This window comes from Protomyctophum bolini (genome assembly GCF_963924005.1).
Source record: "Protomyctophum bolini genome assembly, chromosome: 11".
Taxonomy (NCBI): domain Eukaryota; kingdom Metazoa; phylum Chordata; class Actinopteri; order Myctophiformes; family Myctophidae; genus Protomyctophum; species Protomyctophum bolini.
Window position 1 is genome coordinate 36,691,743 of NC_137872.1, and position 17,433 is coordinate 36,709,175.

The 17,433-nt window shown below is 45.0% G+C and overlaps 1 protein-coding gene across 1 annotated transcript in view; it reads left to right on the top strand.

The window, feature by feature from the left end:
- The window catches only part of rapgefl1 (Rap guanine nucleotide exchange factor (GEF)-like 1), a 63,968-nt gene that overhangs the window by 41,462 nt on the left and 5,073 nt on the right, over positions 1-17,433 (top strand). The window contains exons 4-12 of the mRNA XM_080776546.1: positions 694-791; positions 2,160-2,272; positions 2,956-3,123; positions 4,524-4,621; positions 5,023-5,145; positions 9,882-10,060; positions 11,710-11,800; positions 12,081-12,131; positions 12,268-12,355. Of these exons, the coding sequence (XP_080632672.1) occupies positions 694-791; positions 2,160-2,272; positions 2,956-3,123; positions 4,524-4,621; positions 5,023-5,145; positions 9,882-10,060; positions 11,710-11,800; positions 12,081-12,131; positions 12,268-12,355 (1,009 nt within the window). The remainder of the gene's footprint in view (positions 1-693; positions 792-2,159; positions 2,273-2,955; positions 3,124-4,523; positions 4,622-5,022; positions 5,146-9,881; positions 10,061-11,709; positions 11,801-12,080; positions 12,132-12,267; positions 12,356-17,433) is intronic.

The window sequence follows — 17,433 nt, forward strand, 5'->3', positions numbered from 1 at the left end:
GTCTACTGGGGTGAACTGGGATAAAGTGCTTCTGAAAAGTGCAGGGGACCTTATGGCAGTGTTTGCTGTCCTTATCTTGGCAATATCCATACGTATGGAAGTGACCTTTTCCTTAAAATAGGCTGAGAACTCGTTTGTTTTCTCCTGTGTTGCAAGGTCATTTGTGGTTTGTGGAGGGGGGTTTATTAGACCATCAATAGTGGAGAAAAGTATCTTTGGGTTGTGCAGGTTATTTTGGATGAGGTCAGAGAAGTAAGATCCCCTGGCTTGTCTGATGGTCTTGTTATATAAGATCTGTTGTTCTCGTAAAATTTCAAAGTGAACCTGTAGTGAACCTGTGGCTGCCAGTTGCTAGGGTGGTCAAGGTTGTCATAGTATCGGAAGTGACTCGGTTCCGCACGCACCTTGGGAATTTGGCTGTCTTGACGCCTTTTACACATGCGCGCGCACGTGCACACGCACACACACACACACACACACGCACACGCACACGCACACACACACACACACACACTATATATACACAGTACAGTTTCAGTCTCTGGGGAGATGTGCTGATATTTGTTAGATGATTGTGTGTAACCAGAGCATTGATTTGTTTCCGTGTGTGTGTGTGTGTGTGTGTGTGTGTGTGTGTGTGTGTATGTGCGTGCACGTGTGTGTGTGTGCACGTGTGTGTGTGTGTGTGTGTAGGAGCTGTACATGAGTGCGGTTCAGGAGTTGAGTGCTCATCCAGAGCTGGTGGAAGACGTTCTCAAACTGCAGCGATGGACAGAGATCCTACACTGCCCGTAAGAACACAGCCTTCTCAGCTCTCATTGGCCAATAATGTCCACCGCTGACGTGATGTCACTCATTAATAAGAACACGACCGTCTCAGCTCTCATTGGCCAATGTCCACCGCTGACGTGATGTCACTCATTAAGAACACGACCGTCTCAGCTCTCATTGGCCAATAATGTCCACCGCTGACGTGATGTCACTCATTAAGAACACGACCGTCTCAGCTCTCATTGGCCAATGTCCACCGCTGATGTGATGTCACTCATTAAGAACACAGCCTTCTCAGCTCGTAGTATTGGCTCTCACTTCAATAAGAACATGGGAAAAGAAAAACAACACCCATAACACTGTCTTCAAATGCAGTGAAAGAACTTGAATAGTGAAACGTCAACGTTGCGGCCTTATATGCGGCCTTCAAAGACGTTGCTGTTTCCCTATTAAAGTGCATTTGAAAGACTGTGTGCCGGGTGTTTTTCTGTGACGTCGGGCACTTGGTTGTCCCTCTCCTATACAGTGTATGCACCTGTCGCCTGTAGGTGTGCAAAAAAGCCTCGCTTTTGAAGTCATTAACCCATTCTGAACGGGAACCCATTTTGGTGTTAGCATTATGTTATGCTTTAGCTATTGAAAAATAGCAGACCTACAAGCTCATAGCGCGCCGCCGAGTGGCGCGCTACGAGCTTGTAGGTCTGCTATTTTTGAAAAATCGAAGAACGACTGACATTTTTAGAATCTGATCTCAGGTCAGAATGGGTTAATCAGACCAGTGTGTGTCCAGTGGAAACCTCGGATGAATCTGATCTCAGGTCAGAATGGCTGAAGGACAACCTTCTCCGATTTTGCTCCTTTGGATTCCATTTGGAGTCGGCGCGTCCTTCTATGGAAGGACCCCGAAGCTCACTGTGAGCACACACACTTTACCATTGGAATCAATAACGTGACCATGACGCTGTCCATTTTAAAAACAAAACAAACAAACACAAAAAGGTTTCTGTGGATGTTTTAACATTCCTCAGAAATGTCATTTGCATATCGGTCTTAAGAATTGGCACCGAATATTGAATATATTCTATTATTATTATTATTATTATTATTATAAGAAAATCCCCAAATTGACAAAATAATACCAACGGAAAAGGGACTGCAGCCCGCGCTGCTCGGATCCAATAAAAAAACTAACTTGATACATTGGTTTTTGGTATTTGTCCTAATTGTCACATGAATGAGTGAGAGAAAAAAAATTCACTCACATTCAAGGAATATTTGAAAATGTAATATTATTTTGCCAGCCCTATAGTGGTGGACACGGCCGCTGATGAAAGGTCAAAGTTCAACGGTGCGTGTGTGTGTGTGTGTGTGTGTGTGTGTGTGTACAGGTCAGAGGAGGAGAGAGAGAACAGGAAGAAGCAGGTCCGGCCGTTGTTCCGACACTTCAGGCGCATCGATGCCTGTCTGCAACCCAGAGAGGCTTTCAGAGGCTCTGACGAAAGTGAGAGACGCACGCACGCACAGACGCACACACACACACACACACACATACACACACACACACAGACACACACACACACACACACATTCGCGGTCACCGCGTGCGTTTTCAGAGCAGTTTATTTTTAACCAATTTAGGCCTGATGTCGAAATTTAAAAAAGAAAAGTCTTCCGAAAGAATATATATATTCACAGATTTGTGCCGCATTTTCACGATTTAAAAAAAAAACAGCGGACCTACAAGCTTGTTGCATAGCGCACCAATCGGTGGTGGTGCGCTATGAGCTTGTAGATCTGCTATTTTTCAATAGCTAAAGTATAGCCTATATAACATAATGCTTAGTTAAAACACCAAAAGGTGGGGTTCCCGCCCAGAATGGGTTAATGATCAATGAAACGATTGATGTGTTCCGGCTTGGATCAATGGAACAAAGAAATAATAATACTTTTTTCAAGAAATACATAGCTTGAAATTATTTCTACATGAAAAAACAAAAAAATAAAGGAATGCTTAGTGTGAAATTGGCTAAAGCTTTGTGATTTGGGAAATTACAAAAAAAGTGTTCTAATTCTAAAGCTACATTACTTGCTGTTCTCACTCACAAGTGTGTGTGTGCGTGTGTGTGCGTGCGTGTGCGTGCGTGTGTCCGGCGCGTGCGTGTGTGTGCGTGCGTGCGTCTGCAGTCTTCTGCAGGGTGTACACTCCGGACCACTCGTACGTGACCATCCGGAGTCGCCTGTCGTGCCGCGTGGGAGAGATCCTGGCTCTGGTCCGAGAGAAGCTCCAGTACAGCGAGGAGCAGCCCGCTCTGCCCGGGAACATCATCCTGGTGGCCGTCACTTCAGCTGGAGGTAATAATAACACATTCTGACCTGAGATCAGATTCATACGAGGTTTCCACTGGACACACACTGGTCTGATTAACCCATTCTGACCTGAGATCAGATTCTAAAAATGTCAGTCGTTCTTCGGTTTTTCAAAAATAGCAGACCTACAAGCTCGTAGCGCGCCACTCGGTGGCGCGCTATGAGCTTGTAGATCTGCTATTTTTAAATAGCTAAAGCACGACATGATGCTATAACACCAAAATGGGTTCCCGTTCAGAATGGGATAATAATAATAATAGCTCAAATGTATATAGCGCTTTTCTAAAATACCCAAAGCGCTTTACATGGGGAACACTAGGAGCAGACTTTAATAATAAGAAAAAAACAAAGCAAAACATAACAGATGCGACAACAACAGTACAGGGTTATAAAAAGATAAAAAAGGATAAACGAGGCCTCAGCTGGGGAAGGCTATATCCTGAAGAGGTGGAAGTTTTGAGTGAAGGTTTTGAAGGAGAGGAGAGAGAGGGAGCAACTCTGAGATGGTTTAGGGAGTTCATTCCAGAGTTTGGGGGCCGAAACATAGAACACCACGCACGCACGCACGCATGCACGCACGCACGCACGCACACACGCACGCACACACACCAGTGTAGTTTCTGTCGGCTAAAACTATGACGAGAAATGTCCGTCGACTACCTTTTTTCACCGACAAAAACGACATAAAAACGAAATAAAAACTAAGCCACGATGACTAAAACTATATGACTTTAATATACTGACAATTTCGTCGACAGATAAAATGTCAGGAAGGGACTATAGTGGACGAGAGATCCAGTATACGTCATTTTACACTTGGTTGCATGCTGAAAATAGCAGATCTACAAGCTCACAACGCGTCACAGCGTGGCGCGTTGTGAGCTTGTAGATCTGCTGTTTTCAGCGAGTGTAAAAACAGTCATCACGACGGCATCGAGGCCCGCCCAAATACATTTTAGTTGAGTAAATAAACTGTAGACTTAGTCTAAAATCTTATGATATTTAGTCGACTAAAACTAGACTAACGCTAAAACATTCCAGGTGTCTAAAATGTGACTAAAACTAATTGAAAACTATTGAAGAGACTAATGACTAAAACTAAAGTCAAAATGTGGCCCCAAAAACAACACTGACACACACACACACACACACACACACACACACACTATCATAACAAAACTGTTACTTTTCAGGTTTCAAATTTTGCAGTCGTGGATCTGCTACTTTTGATGATATGTGACGCTGTAGTGCGTTATTTTACTAAAGAATACACGAGAATCTGTCCACACTGACTACTTTGTTTGTGTGTGCTCGTGTGTGTGTGTGTGCTCGTGTGTGTGTGTGTGTGTGTGTGTGTGTGTGCGCGTGTGTGTGCGTCCATTCAGAGAAGGCAGTTTTCCGACCCAGCGACGAAGCTGTCTTCACGACGTTGGGAGTGAACACACACCTGTTCACCTGTGAACCCTCAGAACTGGAGTCACTGGTAACACTGACGTTCTTCTACAGAAAATACTTTCACCTATACTCGTTTTTGACTTGGACGTTTTGAAGGTTAAGTTTAAGTTGTCCTGTCTGTCTGTCTGACTGACTGACTGACTGACTGACTGACTGACTGACTGACTGACTGGTCCTATGTTTCGGAGTTTTTTTAAGATCATAATTGTCACAAAACAATGTCAAATATCTACGTTTGGCTCAGAGTAGTAGAGTCCACATCCAGGCTCCATTTTGGACTGAGGTCGATAAAAAAAGGCTTCTAAATCCTGACAGTTTTCTGAAAAACCTCTCTCTCTCTCTCTCTCTCTCCCCCTCTCTCTCTCTCTCTCTCTCTCTCTCTCTCTCCCCCCCTCTCTCTCTCTCTCTCTCTCGCTCCCTCCCTGTCAGCTTCCTCTTCCTGAGGAGATCCACTGGTCGCCGGGCGACAGTAAACTACACGACATGTCGGCAGAGGAGGTGTCCAATCAGCTGGTGGTGTTTGACTGGGAGCTGTTCAGCTGTGTGCATGAGGTCAGTGTCTTTGGGGCGGGAACCCCTTTTGGTGTTTTTAAAGCATCATGTTTATACTTTAGCTGTTGAAAAAATAAAGGGAAGCCTTCTTCAGGCATAGTCAAAAAGTGACATATAGGACAGAATAATATGTTCATCACTTGATTGGATGATTGATCACACCTATGTCAAACATTTCAATTTGAACGATAACTCATGGGAGTTGTAGTTCTCAGTGAAACTGCAAGGCACCCAAAAGACACCAAGTGTCCATTTTTAGACGAGAGAAAACATCACGAGGAAAACGTTACAATTATTTACAAACAAAGTAAACAAAAAACAGAACAAACAAAAAGCCAATAATGCAATCAAATGCAAACCTCAGGCACATATATAGCCGTCATACAGCAAAGAGCAAATGTAATCTTTTGTCATCTGTTCATAGAACAACACTCGTATCGAGATCTTCATTGAGACCTGAGGGTTGTAAACTTTCCAAAGTGTGGATCCAACACCTGTTGAAATATACTTTAGCTGTTGAAAAATAGCAGATCTACAAGCTCGTAGCGCGGCACTCGGTGCTGGTGAGTGAGTCGCGGGTGGCGCATGCACGAAACGAGCAACGCGCGCAAAACAAATTCACGGGACCCGCGCTGGCGTAAATAAACACGCTTGCGTTGTTGTCGCGACACTGCGACTTCTTCCGAGCCCAAAAAAACGCAGGTCTCGTTGAAGATTAACTATACTAGAATTTCGCCCGCCTTCGGCGGGCTCATCCCAGTGTCGTTGCAGCGCAATATGGGAAGAAGGAAATTGCGGGAGTTGACAGATTCCACTTCATGTTTCAGCTGTGTTTTTAAACTCAGTAGTGTGCCCTGCACACAGCGGGCAGCGTCTAGTGAACAGATCTAATGAACAGATTTAAGACTTCGGGTGGACGATCTCTTCAAAATAAGAGTACCCTCTAGAGTATGAAAAAGAAGTTTCATTTGCACATTGAAACTACAAATTAAGCATTTAAATGATGCTATATGATGCTAGAAGACACACATTATGTTTCTGTGTAAAAATAAGTAATTAAATAATAATAATAGTAATAAGAAAGTTATCTAAATGCATAAATGCTCATCACTGGAGTGCATGGACTTTATAAAGTGGACACTGGACAAAAGACGGCTCCGCGAGGCAACTATCTGGACATACCCACGCGTTCGGGGAGATGTCCTCTACCACACCCCACTCTCCGCTAAGCGGGAGAGGTGTAAAATTCACAGCTGGAGCCCTTCTACTGGGGTCAATGCAAAAAAAAGTACCGTTTCCGGACCCAGAATGGACACTGGACAAAAGACGGCTCCGCGAGGCAACTATCTGGACATACCCACGCGTTCAGGGAGATGTCCTGTACCACACCCCAGTCACCGCTAAGCGGGAGAGGTGTAAAATTCACAGCTGGAGCCCTTCTACTGGGGTCAATGCAAAAAAAATTACCGTTTCCGGACCCAGAATGGACACTGGACAAAAGACGGCTCCGCGAGGCAACTATCTGGACATACCCACGCGTCCGGGGAGATGTCCTCTACCACCCCACAGTCTCCGCTAAGCGGGAGAGGTGTAAAATTCACAGCAGCAGAGCTTCTACTGGGGTCAATGCAAAGAAATGTACCGTTTCCGGACCCAGAATGGACACTGGACAAAAGACGGCTCCGCGAGGCAACTATCTGGACATACCCACGCGTCCGGGGAGATGTCCTCTACCACCCCACAGTCTCCGCTAAGCGGGAGAGGTGTAAAATTCACAGCAGCAGAGCTTCTACTGGGGTCAATGCAAAGAAATTACCGTTTCTGGACCCAGAATGGACACTGGACAAAAGACGGCTCCGCGAGGCAACTATCTGGACATACCCACGCGTCCGGGGAGATGTCCTCTACCACCCCACAGTCTCCGCTAAGCGGGAGAGGTGTAAAATTCACAGCAGCAGAGCTTCTACTGGGGTCAATGCAAAGAAATTACTGTTTCTGGACCCAGAATGGACCTTTTGTCCAGTGTCCACTTTCTAAAGTCCATGCACTCCAGTGAATAGCATTTATCCATTTAGATAACTTTTTTATGTTATTTAATTACTTATTTTTACACAGAAACATAATGTGTGTCTTTACAATAACTGTAATGTAATAATAATACTAATAATGTAATGTAAAAATTATTTATTTAACGAATTAAATAACCTTATTTTATTCTGAAAGCAACCGGATGTCTTAAATCTGCTAGCTCTCAGACAGGAAGTTCTAAATTTGCTCATAAGACGGAGCCCACACAGCGCACACTCGCAATTGCAGCTGGAGGGCGACGCGACACACACACACACACACACACACACACACACACACACACACACACACACACACACACACACACACACACACAGAGCGATGTGTGGATAAATCAGAGATTTGGGAAATGTGTTCTGAATGGGCCTGAATATATGTGTGTAGGCTGCAACAATGATTTCATAAAGTGTAGTTTAGTTTTGAACAGGCAACTAATGTAGTGATACACACACACACACACACAGAGCGATGTGTGGATAAATCACTGAGATTTGGGAAATGCGCACGCAAGCACAGAATGCACGGCGTTACAGGATTATATAGGGCACCCGTTTTGGTGTGACACACACGGCTTCCACATTTCGCTTCATACTGGGTGAAAGTGTCCTTCCAAAAATTATATTTGCGCTCGAAATTCGTATTCACAATGACATCGAGTTGAGGTGTTGTTTTTAGGGTAATTGTTGCATAAGCGCTATTTCGCACTGGAGTCCCGTGAGGCGGGCAATCTCACTCCCCTCCCCTGTGTCTGAAGCAGCTAGCATGGAAGCTATATGGAACCTTTCCCTCCGAGTGCACACAACGATGCCGTTATCCACGCGTCCATCCGATAGCTTTTAATGTAAATGTCCCATCCACTGAGCAAAAGCGATATAAGCGCCTTATTCATTCATTCGATTCATTTGGGTGTGTGACATGTGTGGGGCTGTGCAGTGCTGTCGGCTTTCGGACGGAGCTGCTGTTCGAGTCGCTGAAAGGGGGAGGGGACTTGGGATGGCAGTGTAGAGTAGGCACGACATTGAGGGGTCGAAACCATCCCGGTCGCGTGGTTCATCTAACGCGTGTGTCACTGTGAAGGACTGGCCCCATTAAGTGAAAGGGGGAGGGGCCTTCGGATGGCAGTGTAGAGTAGGCACGACATTGAGGGGTAGAAACCATCCCGGTCGCGTGGTTGATCTAACGCGTGTGTCACTGTGAAGGACTGGCCCCATTAAGTGAACGTAGTTGGCGTAGTAGACGCCAACATGACGATTCTGACGTAGGCTGTTGAGGTTGAGCAAGAATAGCGTGTTTCAGAAAAGTAATATTTAAACAGTAAATAAGACATTTCTGGCGAATGCAATGTAGTCTATGTCTTTTGTGGGAGTGTGCAGGTTTTATTTTGCATAGAGAGATGTGTGGTGGAAGTGTGGCTTGGTCGGAGATAGAGCACGAATGAACGGCCAGGTGCTCATGTACCCCTGTCTATTAGGGTAGCAGGATAGGCAGCGTTTTTATCGCTCCCCGTTTTAGTTTAGTTTAGTTTATTTGCACAACAATAATGGTAAAATAAAAAAAATACAAGAAAGCAAATATTTCAAATAGGAAACAAGATTAGTTACATACATACATGATGTGAATAATATTGGTAAACCTAAGGATTGTAAATAATAATAATAATAATGAAAAAAATAAAAAATATTCCAATAATAAATATCAAATACTAGGGCGTGTTGCCCAAGCTTGTTTGCATGGCCCTTGATGCTGATCTCTACTTATTTTCTTTTTGCCGCAGAGATGCTCGCGCACACACGCACACACGCACGCACACGCGCACACACACGCGCGCACACACACACGCACACACACACACACACACACACAGGTGAAGGGTCCGTACACTTTCACAGTGTACCCACACCTCTGCAAAGTGCTGACCTGCTGCATGTGCATAAAACTGGTGAATAAACAGCAGCATTCTGCCTCTACTACGGGCTGACGGCTCGGAAATGGGCGAACTCCCACCGTTAGACACTTTTAGACAGGCAGCCTCTGTAGAAAGCTTTAAAGTATACTGCTCAAAACCTATTTTTTTTTCCACTCTGGCTTATAGTTGATTTTTTTTGCCCGGTTCACTTTGCTTTAGCTTATCTCTTTTTGCTTTGATGTTAAATTCGTGTAGCTTTTTTTCTGTAAAGCGCTCTGTTTTTAAAAATGCTTTGTAGAAGCAGTGGTTCCCAAAGTGGGGTCCGGGGACCCCCAGGGGGGTCCTTGAGGGAGTTCCAGGGGGTCCACCCGCAGCTAAATGATAGTTTGGAACCAATATAAATTGGGGGTCCCAGAGATAGAAATTCCATTAAATGGGGGGTCCGTAGTACTAATGCATGTCAAACTGGGAGGTCCATGAAATTAAACTGGTTGAGAATCACTGCTAGAGCCGTAAAAACCTTCTCTTATGGGGGGGGTCCCTGGCATATCTTTTCAAATGTGGGTCCGCGGGCTAATAAATGTCGATTTCAGGGGTCCCTTGGCATGACAAAAGTCTGGAAACCACTGGTGTAAAAAGCACCTATTATCGTTATTATTATTATTCTTATCCGTTTATTACATTACCGTGTCTCTTCTTCTTCTGCTGCTGGTGGTGTCCTGCCATGCTAATGCTATTATAGGTGGAGTTTGTGTGCTACGTGTTTCACGGGGAGCAGTCTCGGTGGCGCCCCCTCAACCTGGAGCTGGTACTGCAGCGGTGCAGCGAGGTGCAGCACTGGGTGGCCACGGAGATCCTCCAGTGTCAGTCTCTGCCCAAGAGAGTCCAGCTGCTCCGCAAGTTCATCAAGATAGCGGCTCTGTGAGTCCTATAATTATCTTCATCTTAACCCATTCTGACCTGAGATCAGATTCATCCGAGGTTTCCACTGGACAACACACTGGTCTGATGAACCCATTCTGACCTGAGATCAGATTCTAAAAAATGTCAGTCGTTCTTCGATAAATAGCAGACCTACAAGCTCGTAGCGCGCCACTCGGTGGCGCGCTATGAGCTTGTAGATCTGCTATTTTTCAATAGCTAAAGCATAACATGATGCTAACACCAAAATGGGTTCCCGTTCAGAATGGGTTAAACTCTCATGTGGTTGACCGGAGTCCCTCAGGGCTTCTACACTATAGTGTCCTTTCTGTTTTTTTTGTTATCGTAAGGGGAAAGCCTTCCCTGAAAATAGCCCACAACAATGTTTGGCCCCGGAATATAAACCATAGGGTTCATGTACAGTATTACAGCTAGAGTCTGCATGGTTCATATAGCGTTAGAAGGACGTCTCCTTAACTCTATGAGACTTTTATAACTTCCTTGTTATTGTCTTTTCTCTGGCCCAAAAAGTATGGTCCACCAGGGAAAGTATAGGCTTTCAACTCCACGAAACCGTCTTTGTATTGGTGAGCATATAGATGTTTTAAAAGAAAATGGATGCCTCATTGGCCCGCTGCAGTTCGTTGGAGCGATGTGTGTTGAAGCCGGAGGGGCGGACCAATTCACACTTGGGGAAGGAAGTATATACGTCGGAAGAGTGGAATAAGGCACGCTGCCACTCAAGTGATCACCGGGGCCAATCACAGCACATCTTTTCCGGGACTTACAGACCCCGAACATGCGCTCCTCTGTGACGCAACGCTCATGCTTCCGTCCGCGGTGCTTCGCAAAGGAATCTCGGGAAAGTTTTGCCCTTCCCTTGAGCACAATACGTTCCAGAGGCGTATTGTGCGTTTATATAATGTCTATGTTGGTGAGTAGCGAAAGCAGGAAATTAAAAGTCCCGTTATAGCGTTAAAAGTACAAGGAGACGTCCTTCTAACACTCATAGACTATATTGGTAAACGGCCAGAAGAAGTGACCTTTTTGGGCAACAGTTCGCCATATTAGTGAACCCCTCAGTCACATCGTAGCCGCGCCCCTTAAAGCACACCCTGCTTTATTGTCTGTTTTACTCTGACCATAATCTACTAAGTTTACGTCGTGTCGAAGACGTTTTGAAACCACTGAGACGGAAATGTTTGCCGAGCTGAGAAATGGGGTTCAAGTACTTCTTCCAGTGAAGCCGTGAGAATGAATGCAATCTCCCGCTTGGTTGAAACCCAGTTCGCTCCACGACGATTCAGATTTAGCTTTCAAAAATGTTTGCGGCGTTTCTCCATCGGGGTTTTCCGAAAAACGCGTCCAGTGCGCAAACACCTTTAATGTATGTTTTCTAATCAAAATTAAAACTAGCTTTCAAATAATTGCAGTGAAGTGAATGTAAAAATGTTTGCTCCGAGATGTAGTGGAGTAGTAAATGTAAAAGTACTGGAAATTGTAAATACAAATTGTTAAGTAGAAATACCTCAACATTGTACTTAAGTACCATACTTAAGTAAAAACACCTAGTTACTTTCCACCACTGTGTGTTACTAGATGAAGCAGGTGATATTTATAAAGGTTAATGGCATGGTGTGTTGTTCCAGATGTAAACAGCAGCAGAACCTGCTGTCTTTCCTGGCTGTGGTTCTGGGTCTGGACAACCCTGCAGTCAGCAGACTGAGACTCACCTGGGAGGTACGCACACACACACACACACACACACACGCACATGCACGCACGCACACACACACGGGCGCACACACACGCACGCAAAGCCGCTGCACACGCCATGTAAACTTCATTCCTCTATTGTACTGCAAATTGAATATAATTAGATTAAAATGATCTGTGTGTGTTTGTGTGTGTGTGTGTGTGTGTGTGCGCGTGTGTTTGTGCGTGCATGTATGTTTGTGTGTGTTTGCGCGCTCACCTGCGTGTGTGTGTGTGTGTGTGTGTGTGTGTGTGTGTGTTTCAGGGCCTACCTGGAAAGTTCAGAAAGCAGTTCCAGCAGTTTGAGGGTCTTGCGGTGAGTAGGAATTTTGGTGTGTTTTTATTAGTCCAGTCTATGTGCTAAACTAAACCTAAAGAACTGAGAAGAAGGCAATTAAAATATGAAATTAAAACGTGTGTGTGTGTGTGTGTGTGTTTGTGCGCGTCAACAGGATCCATCGAGGAACCACAAGTCTTACAGAGAGATGATGTCTAGTCTCAGACCTCCTCTCATACCCTTCACTCCTCTGCTGCTCAAAGGTACACACACACACACACACACACACACACACACACACACACACACACACACACACACACCTCTCTCTCTCTCCGCGTCCATGTGTAGAGAACGGATGTCACTCTCCTTCAGCCCTCCTCTTCCGGTGGTGCGTCTTTGTTGTCATTCCTACGAACAACAAGCTCTACGCGTCGTAACTGGAGTTGCCGACAGATTGAGCTGCGGAGCTCTGAATCTGTCTTGAGAGATTAACTAAAACTAAACCTCTTAAATCAGAACTACCGGACGGTAGCCTTTGGAAAATAACAAAAGCTAACTGGAAATAAAGATATCCCTTACTTGATAATGATAAATACACATTAGTCTTCGTCAATTTGACACGTTTGGCAACGCAGCAAGCATCGGCTGGCATTGTTTATCGAGGCTGGAATGTCTACGTGCCTATAAGCCTAAACTAAACTATAAGACATGACACAAACAAAACATTTCATGCTTACGTAATACACATGAAGGCAAAACTGAAACCTTTCTAAGCAATAAAAAGTTAAACTGAACCTAAAAACAAACAAAAAGCCTGGAATCTAACTGAAACGATAAGGAACAAAAACAAACCTCTGACACACACACACGCACACGCACACGCACACGCGCACACACACACACACACACACACACACACACACACACACACACACACGAGAGCGCGCGCGCACGTGATGCCGTTATTAATTCAGACTGGTTCATCGTGGGTTTATTAGAACTGGTTATACTACTGTTTAACTGCAATGCTGCTCTGTCTCTCTCTTCTCTCTCTCTCTGTCTCTCTCTCTCTCTCTTTGTCTGCCCCTCTCTGTCTCTGTCTCTCTCTCTCCGTCTCTCTCAGTCTGCCTCTCTCTCTCTCCCTCTCTCTCCCTCTCTCTCTCATGGGTGTGTCTGTAAATGAGCTCTCAGTGCGGCAGAAGGACACTCCCTAACATTTCTGGGCTGTTTGGTGAATAATAAGCACAGGGTGGAATCTCCATTTGGTGTCTACAGCAAATTATTCTAGATATTCAGTAATTATGCTGGGGATGTGCGTGTGCGTGTGCATGTGCATGCCTGTGCGTGTGCGTGCGATCATGCAGCCTAGTCACCTATTTCGGCTTGTCTTCGTAGACCTGCGTTCTTGTTTCTGTCACAAATTCTACCTTCGCCCAGCGCGACATGGTGGTCGAAAGTGGCATTACACACTATGGGGCCATACGTGAACGCATATGCTATGAACGGCCCCGGCACGTTCACGCATAACCTGACGCTGCCAGATCCAAGAAGCTTGCTACACAAATTTGTTTCACAGCTTATTGGGATCTGGGATCTCGGAAGCAAATTCGATGACGGAGCTGTTCCTTTTTTTCAAGATACTTGGTAGATGATTGGATGGGACCGTCTGTCTATCACCGTGTGGGCGTGCAAACACAACCAATCATATTGACGTGTCTGTATAGCTTCACATCCGGTTTCGCACATATCCCGCCCTTAGCTCACGCTGATTGGTTCGGTACGGAACGGATCGGTGTTAGCTGAACTCCCTGAGAGATCCCAGATGGAAGCTGTGTTGGGGAACATGGTTACCCAATACCACCCCCATCTGGCAGCGTCAGGTTAGTTCACGCATGGCCCATAACCAATCCCAGAATGCACTCTGTTCCAAACCCGGGATAGCGCCTCATGCGCTGCAGGGTGAGCAGCTCAATGCGAGTGGACGAGAGGAGAAGTCCGGTGACGTCTTTGCGTTTACCGTATATAGCTACTATGAAGTTAACACATTTGCTATATAGGCCAGCTCACACGTTCATCACGTTTAACCGTCACAAATAGTATATTTCCAACTTGGATTACTCTAGCTCTAACATCATGCCTTGGCTTACATTCTCAGCATCGTCATCGTCCCACGCAAGAAATGCTGTATTGTTTATCAATCATAAATATGGTTAATCTGTTTATGTTGTCCCAGTTTTTTTTTATCGGTCAACCCACATTTCGTGAATTCGACCAGGAAGAGAAGGTTCTATTCCTTAGAAACACAGAAGCTCTCTCATAGTCATGTTTGAGTAGATCGTCCGACTGCATTTGTGAACGCACGTTATGTCTCTCTCTCTCTCCCTCTCTCTCTCACTCTGCCCTCCAGCTGTGGCCCAGATGTTAACGATGAAACTCTCTCACAGACACACGTGCACACACACACACACACACACACACACACATGCGCATGCAAGGCACGCGCACACAGTCACACACACACAGCTGCATGTTAGTGTGGTCGAAACATTAGCTACTGCTCCGCCTGCTAATTTACATCCCCTGCTATAATCAGATCCATGTCAACATACATACACGTGCACACACACACACGCACACGCACACACACACGCGCAAGCGCTCACACACACACACACACACACACACACACACACACACACACAGGTACAGCCACTTCAAAGACACCAGTATCTCGTTAATCTCACTTTTCATATTTCCTTTCTTTTCATCCTGTCTTCCGCTGCACCCATTCAACTCAGCGGGGGTCTGCTGAGGTGTTTAAAAAACACACACACACACACACACACACACACACACACACACACACACACACACACAGTCCTATGAAAGCCCACATACACATTATACCGGTATACCACACGTGTGTAGTACATGCTTATGTCCACACACATGTTCGTTTAATCACAAGAAACAGCTGACCTCTCTATTTTTCTCCTCTCTTTTTTCATATTTTCTGTCCCGTTTTTGTCTGGATTTAGTGAAATAGAACTGTTAGAGACCAACTGTAAGATAGCTGAGACAGAGTATGTGCGTGCGTGCGTGCATGCGTCAGTCAAATATATTATTTGCCTGATGAAGACCTAGAAGGTCGAAACGTTGCAATTTGTTGCTTCTAAATAAACTAAGTCTCGTGGAGCTCTATAGCACTAGTGTGCGGATGTTCTTTCTATTCCTAAAACAATAGACATGCGTTAGAAGGAAGAGTGCGAAACAATTTAGTTTTTAGCATCTTTCGAAAAGGATCAACTGACTGGGTGTGGTTTTTTTTCTCCTTCTTTTTATTGCCTGCGGAAGGCAGTTCCGCAGAGTGCGTTCTATACAACCGTAAAGGATCGCTCGCACGTAATTGTTTTGCGACGAATTTAAGACCGTTGGAAGGCCTCGGACAGAAGACCGGTCTCACAGTGTCCTATAGTCTGGTAGCATATTAGCCTAATTACTAATTAGTAAGTAATAACAACTAAGTAATGGGGCGGAGGTGGCTCAGGGGGTAGAGCGGCTGGATTGTAACCGCAAGGTTGCCAGTTGGAACCCTGTGGGCTCCTCCCCCAGAGTTAGTGCCGAAGTGTCCTTGAGCAAGACACTGAACCCCTGATTGCTCCTGATGTGCTGCAGGTTGGCGCCTCGCATGGTTTCCGCTGCCATCGGTGTGCATGAATGTGTGTGTGTGTGTGTGTGAATGTAATGCACAATCTATGTAAAGCGCCTTGGATATAAAGGCGCTATTATAAATTGCACCGTTTACCATTTAATTTGGGGCCGGCTCATGTATATAGCGCTTTATATGTGATTAAAATAGCTTTTAAATAGACTCGGCAGACACTGGCTTCCCCAGTGCAGTACCGAAAGTATAGCGGTTATGTGTGACCTGGGTCACGCATTAGTTTTTACAGACAGACAGTAGGACAGCTGAAAGGGACACGGTAGACATAGAACGGTATAGACGCCTGACGGTAGAGACGTCTGTCTCTCCATATAGACATAGAAAGGTAGAACTAAGCCTCCTTCCTATACGATATTGTTACAGTTATACAACACATCATGCACATTGTTATAATTAGAATGTACAATGCAGGCATTTAGCAGGCGCTCTTCAATCCAGAGCAACTCACAGTAAGCGAGAACGGCACAAGGTAACACGTCATAGAAATATAGTAATCTAGGATCATATAGGTGAACCAAGGAGCTATCCAATGATCTGTACATTGGAAAACTACAAACGCTAGGCATGTAACGATTCACTCAACTCACGATACGATTTGTATCACGATATGAGGTTCACGATACGATTTTTCACGATATTTTAAACAAAAAAAAAATATTCCAGAAAGATTAGAGTTTTTTTAATTTGATATAATTCATCATCTTTTTCACATTTTTTTATATAACTACATTGCAAAAGAAGTAGCTTTACCTTTGACAGTGCAGAAACATAATTTCCTTCCTTGATGAGCATCAACGACCATCATCACCTGGGCACAGTCACAGACACACACAGCTCCCCTCTACAGTCACAGACACACACAGCTCCCCTCTACAGTCACAGACACACACAGCTCCCCTCTACAGTCACAGACACACACAGCTCCCCTCTACAGTCACAGACACACACAGCTCCCCTCTACAGTCACAGACACACACAGCTCCCCTCTACAGTCACAGACACACACAGCTCCCCTCTACAGTCACAGACACACACAGCTCCCCTCTACAGTCACAGACACACACAGCTCCCCTCTACAGTCACAGACACGCACAGCTCCCCTCTACAGTCACAGACACACACACAGCTCCCCTCTACAGTCACAGACACACACAGCTCCCCTCTACAGTCACAGACACACACAGCTCCCCTCTACAGTCACAGACACACACAGCTCCCCTCTACAGTGCTCTACTACTGAAAGTGACTATCATTTCTCTCCAAAAGCACTTGAATGTGATGGAATATGACTAAAGCTCAATATTTCACATCACACACCATAACACCATGAAATTATTTTTGATTTATTTTATTTCAATAAATCGATTAATATTCCCGGGATTAATATCGATATATATCGATATACAATATATCGTTACATGCCTTACAAACACTATACGACGCCAGGTCAACAGCCTGGCGTCTGTCTACATAACATACTAATTGAATTACAATTTAGCCTTTTCATGAACCTGAAAGGTCGTCGAGGCTAGGGCAAGTGCTAACTCAAACTCTTCCATACAGCAAGGACATAATTATGTCACCTGTGTGAAGTGAGGGCCGCTAATATATTAA